The 10,100-nt window shown below is 48.1% G+C and overlaps 2 protein-coding genes and 1 non-coding gene across 4 annotated transcripts; 2 read left to right on the top strand and 1 right to left on the bottom strand.

The window, feature by feature from the left end:
* Window positions 1-235: 235 nt before the first annotated feature.
* Window positions 236-6,753, bottom strand: LOC125510460 (protein TRIGALACTOSYLDIACYLGLYCEROL 3, chloroplastic-like). 2 transcript variants are annotated; one of them, XM_048675641.1, is made up of 11 exons: window positions 6,501-6,753; window positions 6,031-6,122; window positions 5,793-5,921; window positions 2,109-2,204; window positions 1,916-1,993; window positions 1,752-1,813; window positions 1,590-1,665; window positions 1,239-1,346; window positions 912-1,087; window positions 740-824; window positions 236-641 (listed from the first exon to the last, which is right to left on the bottom strand). In XM_048675641.1, exons 1-11 carry the CDS (start codon window positions 6,736-6,738, stop codon window positions 600-602), a joined length of 1,182 nt encoding a protein of 393 aa, XP_048531598.1. In that variant the 5' UTR covers window positions 6,739-6,753; the 3' UTR covers window positions 236-599. The 2 variants fall into 2 exon arrangements, with proteins under 2 accessions (XP_048531598.1, XP_048531599.1); XM_048675642.1 differs by having other exon boundaries at window positions 6,031-6,118; window positions 6,501-6,664.
* A 4-nt stretch (window positions 6,754-6,757) lies between these two features.
* On the top strand, window positions 6,758-9,574 carry LOC125510459 (GPI mannosyltransferase 1). The gene is made up of 4 exons (XM_048675640.1): window positions 6,758-7,127; window positions 7,209-7,391; window positions 8,305-8,861; window positions 8,948-9,574. Exons 1-4 carry the CDS (start codon window positions 6,806-6,808, stop codon window positions 9,260-9,262), a joined length of 1,377 nt encoding a protein of 458 aa, XP_048531597.1. The 5' UTR covers window positions 6,758-6,805; the 3' UTR covers window positions 9,263-9,574.
* A 179-nt stretch (window positions 9,575-9,753) lies between these two features.
* Window positions 9,754-9,826, top strand: TRNAR-CCG. Its single transcript has one exon. It is a non-coding gene; the product is annotated as a tRNA-Arg (tRNA).
* Window positions 9,827-10,100: the final 274 nt, after the last annotated feature.

Here is a 10,100-nt window from a genome sequence, read left to right as displayed (position 1 = left end):
GAATACAGCTGTGATTTCCTTACTGGTTTGTGGATGAGCTCTCAGCCTAGCCGGCATGGGTTCGAACGTTGGTTCTAACACGGGTCTTTATTAAAAAAAAGTCAGTAGGGGCTTCTCCCCTACTGGTCTAGTTTATTTGGTTCCTCAAAAAAGTTAAATAGGTTCCTCAAAATGAAAAAAAAATCGTTGCTGGGTTTTGCTCAGCAGGTGGCATTGCTCAATTGTTTTGACAATATTTGAGCACATTACAAATCAATATCATATCACAAATCATTGTCCATGAAAGATTACAAAGAAATGAAGGATTCAAGGAGCTGCTCCAGGTGAGAATGACATTTACATCGACCCCAAACTCACCAACGGAGCATCTAAATCAATAAGCTGGTTTTGCTGTTTATTCACCTATAAGGTCCAATAAATAGAGAGTTACATCACTGTGTGTCGAACGCATCTATTAGTTGCTGAATAACACCATCTATCGCCAGATGGGACCAAAGGCACCGCTCATATTTCTTGGCTGAAGTATTGTAGATGCCTCTCTAAGACGAGGCATTGTGTAGGAATGCGTCGAATATTCGACAGAGCAGTTGGATAAATCCTCAGAAGTATCGAATTGGACCATCCAGGCTGCCAGAGGCAAACTGCAGATATCAAAATAACCACACGGTAAGACAAAACCTACTGAGAACGAATAATTCCGAAACAAGGTTCCAGCAAATTGAGGCATGAACTGGATTACCTGCTGTACAATGGGATTTGTTGATGTCATGAATTCCTCCGTCATCCCTTCCCAAACTATCTTCCCCTCATGGAGAAACAACAACCTGAACATGAAAAAACATGGTCCTCAGCCTAACAATTAACAAACAGAAAGTTCCAAAGCAGAGGAACCAAACAGGTCCAGCCAATACCTATCGACAGCTCTTCTTATTGTGCTATGCTGATGAGTGACAACCGCATACGATGCTATCTTTCCCGGCTTACCCATAGCATCTTTCCCTGTCACGTGCATGGAACGTATAAGGTCTTCAACGACAGTGGATGCTATAGGGTCAAGCCCAGCTGTAGGTTCATCGTATAAAAGAACCTGACAGAAGAAAATTGACTATAAGTTCATAAAGACAATTAAAAAGCAAGCTAAGCTGTCCAATCTCCTGGTATTTCAGAAATGCTTCCGATGATTCAGTAATAATAATGAGTGAAATGATGAGATTAGCTTACAACTGATAAGGGCATACCTCTGGCTCTATTGTTTCTTTTGTGTCATCATTTATTATTGAACGAGCAAGGGCTACACGCTTTTTCATGCCTCCGGATAATTCAGATGGCATTCGCTCCTCGACACCCTGCACACATTACATGATAATCTGCATTACAATCAAGTACTAGCAGGAAACTAATGCTCTTCTGACCTATCAAAGCTAATAACAATAATCTAGAATACTTCAACTATGTTTTCTCTGAAATACACAGAAAACAGAGATATCATATACAAATATTAAGCAATATTCCATGGAAATATGTTTCCAATTGCAATGCCTGTCACTCCAGTAAAAGGTTAACTTAAGTAAGATAAAAGCTTAACTTACTTTTAGGCCTACTGCAGCCAATGTTTCCGTCACTAGTGCACCTATTCGCTCCTCAGACAACTTGGAGTTTTCATATCTAAAAGCAAAGACCAGAGGAAATAGAAATCAGTTCAATCTTGAAAACTAAGTACGCTCAAGGAAACTGGAAAGGAAGTTCCTTACAAAAGAAATCCAACGTTTTCACGAACATTGAGAGAATCAAACAATGCCGCACTTTGAAATACCTGCATAAGGAATTTTCACACAAATTTATCATGAAAATCTGGATGAGAAGATAATCATGCCGTTCCATTCCACGAATGCATGGATACAATTAGGAAGTATACCAAGCCAATCCGGAGACCTGATATATCCTCATCACTAACTAAGCCCTGTCTTTTCTTTCCGCATATGAACACCTCGCCCTGCTCATATGTTGCAAAACAGCCATGAATAATGAATGACAATCAGTATCTCATCAAAAGTGTACCTCCCCAAAACCATACTAGTAACAGAGATAAATTGAGAAAATGGGACAACCTTATCAGGGGCTAGAAGGCCCGCCATAACCTTCAAAATAGTTGATTTGCCAGTTCCCGAAGGACCGATTATTCCAACAGCTTCACCATGTCTAATCTACATAATAATGTAAGTATCATTTTGGATCATAAGTGAAATTGCGGAGTAAATGCTAACGCAGCCCAAGAACTCTCATAATATAACTTAAACCCATACTAATTAAGATGCAGCGTGACTGCTTTGTGGATAGTACGAGCAACGTAAGAGAACTAGTGACTAGACTGCCCAAGGTAACAGAAATACAACATGACTCACAGTTCTATATGTATTGACAAGTTACAGTACGAAGCCTGCATTGCATCATAAGATGGATTTGAAAAACATCTAAGGGCATCTCAAACGCGTAATTTGCCATCTTGTGGTCTGATGCGCTTTACTGTATATGAATAACCTGGGAGCATCTAATCTTATTAGGTTTACTACTATTGCGCCAGTAAACTGTAGCTATGTGAGGATGAATTGTTTCTCTATCTACCATTTTTTTGACGGTGCTATGGCGGGCTTACGCCGGCCTGAACCATTTTCATTATAAATAAGAGTAAGATACAACACGTCGGGTACAACAGAAGCATCCAACACACACAAGAAGACACAAGGAACCACAGAAGGAGAATCAGAAAAGAGCTAGGACAAACAGCCAACACCAAGAACTTAGCACCCAACACCACTAGCTGGACCGAGAAGAGCGGAAGCAAGCTTTGTCGAATTAGTCGAAAGGAGATCCATCACCGAGAGGATGTAGAGAAGAAGTCGCCAGCTGCCCTGCGAGCACTCAGCACCTTGAAGAGCTAGGAAGTCGCAACCACCGTCGAAGGGCATCCCATTGCCTAGCCACGTCGCAGCAGAGAGAGCCACAGACCGTGCCGAAGGGCAATGTTCAACCGAGACAGCCCTGCACCTCCTCTAGGCCACACCATGGCCACCATCACAAATAGAGAGAGCCAGGGCACTGTGCAAGGCAACAAAACCTCAAACACCGTCGAAGGGCACTGAACACCGAGACCTCATCGCCATCACGAGCCCCCAAGAGATAGGTCAACAACCATCAGCACCAAGATGACCAAGGGATTGGTCGCCGCCACAGATCACTTCCACCGCCACCACCCTACACACCAACAACCCAACAACCACTCCAACCCAGACATCAAGCTACCAACCGCGGATCCGTGGCTCCCAAAAACAACGCCCCCAAGGAGGAGAAACGACGTCAAGACGCCGTCGTTGTTCGATCCATAGATGGATCTAAGGCTTTCACCCGGGGCACACGATTGAGCAGGCAATGATAGCTTCCCGATGACGCCTTCATGAGGGAGAGCGGCGTCCGTAGACGTCGCCGTCATCGTTGCCGACAAGGTCGACACAAGGCTTTCACCTGAAGCATCCCGTCCCAGTCATCTCCGTCGAAGCTAGCAGCTGAGCCCAGCAGCCCGAGACCTCCCTGCCCTCGTACCAGTCCACGGCGAGCGTCCCCACTAGGACTAGCACGAGGCTCCGATGACACCGAAGCTCACCTCGAGCACCTGCACAGCCGGAGTCAAGTTGGTGCCGACTACCACCCGCATACAGGCCCTTGCCGCCGGCCACACCCCACCACCGCCGTAGTCAGACCCCGTCAGCAGCATCCACCGCCGACCCCCTGGTCGTGGCCACGGCACCGCCGGCTGGCCAAGTAACCAGCTGGAAAGCCAGATCCGGGTGCCATGGAGCACCCCAGACCTTCATGGCTGCACACCAGCACATCCAAGCAGCCCGTGCAGCCACACCTCGATGGTCACCACCTCCACCTGTGCCCTTCGCCACCTGCAAGCTCGACGCCGCGCCAGGCCAGCTCGCTGGACGCCTTGGATCCAGATCCAGCCACCAGGTCTTCCAGCCGCCGCGTCGCTGCTGCAGCGTCACCCGCCACCGCCCCGCCTCCACCACCACCCGGCAGCATGCGCCGAGCGAGACCGCCGCCAACCCCCAGCAGATGCGTCGCCAACCACCGCCAGATGCGCCGTCGGCCCTGCGCCACACGTGGCCGCGCCTTGCCACCAGGACGGAGGGAGGGACGCCCCGCCGCCGCCATCCCTGGGACCTGCGCGAGCTTTGCCGGCGGGAACCTCTGGCGGCGGCGAGACGGGAAGGGGCGGGGGGGGGGGGGGGGGGGGGGGGGGGCCCTGGGGGGGGGGGGGGTTTTAACCCCCGAGTCCCCAGAGCCAGGGGACGGGGGGGGGGGGGGGGAGACAGATCCTCTATCTACCATTGTAGCTAAATCACATTATTATGCAAAGATAGATAACTATTGTTTCCCACTTTGTTGCTGTCTCCGGCTCTATTATCTTATCTAATCTTTTGGATTCCACTGGTGATCAATGCTGGCTATAGATGTGTTCTTCTACCTAGCATTGCTTGAGTCTTAATTTGTGGTGCACTAGCCATACATAGTGATGGGTAAATTACAGTATGATGCATACACTTGCCAATGCATTCTGACAAGTGGTGCAAGAATGAATCTGCTCTGGCTCTGTTTAGTTACAGTTATGTTTCTTATCTGAATTTCTTATCCTGTTATGTTGTAGTTACTTCTGATACCTCAACCTATGTTCTGTGTTTTCAATCAATATCTATTGATTAGTGCATTCCTTGTTTTGTGGTTCAGTTTGTCGCAAAACATCTATGTACTGCATGTCTCATTAGCTCTGTTCTTGTAAATGCAAACCAGGATCCCTCCGCGGCCAGGTACCCTCCGCCCCCTTGCTGATGCCGTCCATGGCGGACATCACGCCTAGCAGGTGTTCGGTCAAATGCAATTGAGCTTTTTTTCTTTTTGAACTTTTTGTTGTTTTCTAGAGTAATTCGATGGTGGGGTACTCGGTGATCGAGGATGGATTGTTGTGTGATGCCAGGTTGGTCGTATGTACAGACTTTGTAGGCATGAGGCAAAGGGGTTAGACCTTTTGGCAGCGGATGCATGCTTCATTTCATGAGGAAAAGAACTTCGAGCCCTATGACACGCACGTCATCCATGAACACAATGTGAAGTCGCTATCGCATCGACGGTACACCATCTGCAGCTCCGTCATGAAGTTTTGTGTTGTGGTTCACCAAGTGGAGACAATGTGGCCATTGGGCTCGTCAACCATCGAGATTGTAAGTTTTGCTTCTTGTTGTTCTTCATGTTGGCTAATTCATTCATTTACTCAATGTTGCTCTACAACTTGAATAGTGCTGCCATGTTGTACTACAGGACCGAGGGCAGGCCATTCACGCACATACATTGTTGGATGAAGCTCAAGGGGCAGTATGTGTGGGACAACCTATGTTGATTCTGACTCGAGTATCGTTAAATTCAAAAAACTTGTTAAACATCCAATTATCTCGGATGTAATATTTCCATTTGAACTATTGTTGTACTAGGGATATTCGCATGTTATTCATGGATGAATTATGTTATTTTCTATAATTATTTTGAGTGTTGCGGATTTTATTAGAAAAGAAAAACAAGGGTGGACATTTAGGGGACAGTATTGGATGGCCGTGTCCCGCATCAGTATCCGCAAACTGGTCCGGACCAGTCCGCGGACAAATACATTGTCCGTTTTAGGACAAATACAAACAATCAGTAAGGAGTCGAAAAATGTACAGGCCCCTACAAGGACTCACCTTGAAGCTGACGCCTTGCAGTACATGCTTGTCCCCAAAGGACTTGTGCACATCCCTGCATTCTATAAGAACACCGTGCTCATCGCCAATCTGTCTGCCCAAATCCCAGTTCTTAGCCACGTTCGAACCCTGCAGCGCGATGAAAACAAAACACCATTCATCAGTGCAAACTCCGTGGTGGCATGGCAACAATTCGACTAAGCTACATCAGGATCCCAGCGTCCTTGCAAGACCGCACCTCGCGCAAGTTCCCTGCATTGCCCAAACCAGGGCTCCTTGTGGCCGACACGACCGCACGGCACTTCCTCGACGACAGCACGCCTAACCTGCCTAAGCAAGAACATGTGCAAGGTATTACCACCATACCTCATTTGATAAAAAAACAAATTCAATTCAACGAAAGGCATAACAGCAGGCTACGCCGCACAATTAACTTAATCGCATTACAAATGGTTTCACCTTTTTTCAGGTGTCGGTGCACAGTTACCCTGATTAATACTAATTGTCAACAATACAGTCAGTGAAGCAAGCAAGGAATCCACCCGGGCGCCGGCGAATCGACAATCCATTCCACCAAAACGAGCCGCGATCGGCGGTCCTCCACGAGCGCAATTCGACCATCCACATCAAAGCAGAACGGAGGCTTCCAAGAACTACAAGACGCAAAGAGGAAGAGGAAAGATCCAGCCATCCAGGCCGTGGAATTACCTGAACGGGAGGGCGGCGCGGAGGCAGGGGGCGCCGGCGTGGCGCGGGACGGGGACGCGGCCCACGTGGGCGCCCGGGCGCCGGATCGCGGCGGCGGCGGGGGCGGCGGTCGGCGGCGACGCCATGGTGGCGCTCGGCGGCGTGTGGAGGATGAAAAGAAAGGTGGGTGGAATCCTCCTGCTCGCTTGGGGATGTGACGCGACCAAGGCCCACATCCCGCATCCCGCACCCGCTGCATTAAGTGCGATCACAACCGTCCGTTGGCGATCCGACGGCTGGGATCCTCCTCCACGCGCGCCCGAAGGATGCCAAATTACCAAGCTGCCCGGGCCGCGAAATCTGCGATGGCGACGGCGGCGGCGGCGACGGTGCGGTGGCGGGTGCTGGCGGCGTCGGCGGCGCTGCGGCTGGCGCTGGTGGCGTACGGGGAGTGGCAGGACGCGCACCTCGAGGTGCGCTACACGGACGTGGACTACCTCGTCTTCTCCGACGCGGCGGCCTCCGTCGCCGCCGGGGGCTCCCCGTTCGCGCGCGCCACCTACCGCTACTCCCCGCTCCTCGCCTTCCTCCTCCTCCCCAACTCCCTCCTCCACCCCGCCTGGGGCAAGCTCCTCTTCTCCGCCGCAGGTAGCCCCTGCCACCGCTCGCCCACACGCTGCCTGCAGTTGCGGTCGAATTCCTCGCGATGTTGATATTTTTGCGGTGCAGATTTGCTCGTTGGGTTGTTCATCGACACCATTCTCGAGCTGCGGGGCGTCCAGGCGAAGACGCGGATCTGGTGCGTGGTGGCCTGGCTGTTCAACCCCTTCACCTTCACCATCGGCACCAGAGGGAACTGCGAGCCCATCGTCTGCGCCGCCATGCTGTGGATCCTCATCTGCTTGATGAAGGGTGTAAGCTCTGAATCCTTTTTTTTTTTATGTCTGTTCAGTGATAGCTGCTACCTTTATGAACTAGCTCAGAATATTTTGCAGCTGTATTGATCTGCTGATTCTTACATGTCAAAACTAGGAATATTTCTCTTCGAATTTGAGTAGGGATATAATTGGTCTGAAAGTTGCGATGATGTTCTGCAAATTTAGTTTATGTTTACTCTGTCTTTTCTTATGTTTTGTTCACCAATCAATCGTCTCTCTGTTGGTTTAGCTTATTTTTGTGAAGTAGTGGAATTTAACCTGTTATTTAAGGGGGTTTAACCTATTGGACCAATGGATTTACAAACAAAAATTTGGCAGAGTATATTTTACAAAGTTGGGTGTTGCTTATGCAATGAAATACTGATGTTAACCTCTCAGAAGAAGGAAGGTGTACCCATAATCCAAGAAAATCGTACTAGATTTCTATCACTTTTGCAAAACCACGTATACCAAATAATTTGCTTCTTATACATAGTTCTAGTCTCCTCTGTACCTGTCCGATATTTCTCCTTGAAAGTCATTAGTACTTGGTGCTCAACAGCTAAAGTACCTTTGCTTCAGAATTCAGGTTTCCTTTTGATTAATGTCTTAATGCGTTTACTCAATGCGTTTCTTTTGTCCTGTTTCTTCACTTGCTTTACTCAATGCGTTTAGACAGACATTCAGCTTCATAATCTAGTTTGTGAAGTGAAAGTTGTCAGGCAAATGCTTCGCTTGCTTGCAACTTCCCAAATGACTTGCAGATCATTTATTCTGTTGCTTACTTGGATCATAAGTATGGACAATTTAGTAATATTTTCAGTCACATGTAGTTAGAAGATTAAAAACATAGAGTTATTGCATAAATATTTTGCATGGCTATCTTACAGTTTGATTATCTACTGCAGGTAGAGTACTGCAAGCAGCATTCTGGTATGGGCTGATTGTGCACTTCAGAATATACCCAATTATATATGCAATCCCCTTTGTTATTGTTCTTGGCAAGAATTATGCCGGTCCTGCTGGTAGACCTGTCCTTACACAGTGGAGTTCAAAACAGCAGTTACAAAGCAATAAAGCCAGGGAAAATGTGGAAGAACCGACATCACTCTTGGCGACTCTATGGAATTTTCTCAGTACCCTCGTTACAAGAGATACTATCCTGTTTGGGTTGTTGTCTGGATCTATGTTCTTTGCTTGGACTGGCATCTTCTTCTATCTATACGGGTGGGAGTTTCTAAATGAAGCACTCCTTTACCACCTCACACGGACTGATCCAAGGCACAATTTCTCGATTTACTTCTATCACATATATCTGCACCATCAGCAAGGGTTCTCAAGCATACAGAGGCTGGCTTCGTTCCTGCCGCAGCTGATCGTGCAGTTGGCGCTCATCATACGCTTCTCCAGGGACCTTCCGTTTTGCATGTTCCTCCAGACAGTCGCATTTGTGGCTTTCAACAAGGTGAGGCATCTGAAACTTTTTTCTGTTTGTGTGAAACGACTACGGTAACCTGAAATACTAACAGTTGCTACTCTGTCGATGAGCAGGTGATGACAGCGCAGTACTTCGTGTGGTTCTTCTGCCTGCTGCCCCTCATCCTCCCCTGGACCGGCATGAAGCTGAAGTGGAAGGGCCTGGTCTGCGCGCTGGTGTGGATGGGGTCCCAGCTGCATTGGCTGATGTGGGCCTACCTGCTGGAGTTCAAGGGGCGGAACGTGTTCGTGCAGCTCTGGGCCGCGGGCCTCGTGTTCCTGGCCGCCAACACCTTCGTGATGATCATGGTGATCAGGCACCACAGTCACACCCCGCTCTTCTCGGCGCCGGCGGGGCCCAGGACCAAGATCGCCGCCAAGAAGGAATAGCCACGTGGCTACGTAGTTTACTTTCTTTGCCAACTGATGACTGTACTGTTTTCCGATAAAGTGATGATTGTACTGTTGCCTTGCCTTAGCATGGAATGGATCTTGCCTGAGTTGCAGCATGCTGTAGCTTTGCTTCTAATAGGATATAAACAGCAAGCGTACAATAGTAGAGTAATTCTCTTTTTAGGTGTTCATCAATAGGAGTTTTCTGTTCACTGGAATTTTGAGGTATGGTTGGCGAACTGTAATGGGATTTAAATTTACTGGAATTAATTTGCAGTTGCTTCGGCATAGAAAAACGTTGTAATGGGAGTACTACCTTTGTGTGATTTTTCTTTGAATCGATGGTCTTGAATTATTACTACTCCAAGAACCCAAACCAATACTGGTCGAAATTTAGTAATTCCGGCGGTATTAATTTAAGGTTAGTGCTTAAAAAGATTAGTACTCACAAGGTACATGTAAGCTGTGCTGGGAGGTCTCAGCAAGATGACCGCGTGGCCTAATGGATAAGGCGCTCGCCTCCGGAGCGGGAGATTCTGGGTTCGAGTCCCAGCGTGGTCGGCATGTTTTTTAGTTTATTATTTTGACATTTTTTTCCCTTTCTCTGTAATAATGGGGGTGTGAAGACTTGATGTAGTGTGCTTTCAAGTGGCGCCTTCATCTCACCCTGACATGGCGGTATCCCAACGCATCTCATTCCTACGAAAAACTAGCATCGCCCCCCTTACATATATACCTGGCTAAAGTTAACCTTAGCACCTATACAGACAGGCCAAGCATCGATTTAACTTATGCTATGAGTTTTAATGTTGATCTGCTACGAAAAGGACCTATG

The sequence above is a fragment of the Triticum urartu genome, chromosome 5, assembly GCF_003073215.2.
Source record: "Triticum urartu cultivar G1812 chromosome 5, Tu2.1, whole genome shotgun sequence".
Taxonomy (NCBI): Eukaryota; Viridiplantae; Streptophyta; class Magnoliopsida; order Poales; family Poaceae; genus Triticum; species Triticum urartu.
This window is presented reverse-complemented; position numbering and strand designations above follow the sequence as displayed.

What these genes read in the sequence shown, in the direction of transcription:
- LOC125510460 (XM_048675641.1), bottom strand. Translation starts at nt 6,738, where the DNA reads ATGCAGCGGGTGCGGGATGCGGGATGTGGGCCTTGGTCGCGTCACATC. An exon ending in CGCGCCGCCCTCCCGTTCAG is followed by an intron (nt 6,123 to 6,500) that starts GTAATTCCACGG and finishes GTTCTTGCTTAG; the next exon opens with GCAGGTTAGGCGTGCTGTCG. An exon ending in CAGGTCTCCGGATTGGCTTG is followed by an intron (nt 1,814 to 1,915) that starts GTATACTTCCTA and finishes TTCCTTATGCAG; the next exon opens with GTATTTCAAAGTGCGGCATT.
- LOC125510459 (XM_048675640.1), top strand. Translation starts at nt 6,806, where the DNA reads ATGCCAAATTACCAAGCTGCCCGGGCCGCGAAATCTGCGATGGCGACG. An exon ending in GCTCCTCTTCTCCGCCGCAG is followed by an intron (nt 7,128 to 7,208) that starts GTAGCCCCTGCC and finishes TTTGCGGTGCAG; the next exon opens with ATTTGCTCGTTGGGTTGTTC. An exon ending in CCTCATCTGCTTGATGAAGG is followed by an intron (nt 7,392 to 8,304) that starts GTGTAAGCTCTG and finishes TATCTACTGCAG; the next exon opens with GTAGAGTACTGCAAGCAGCA.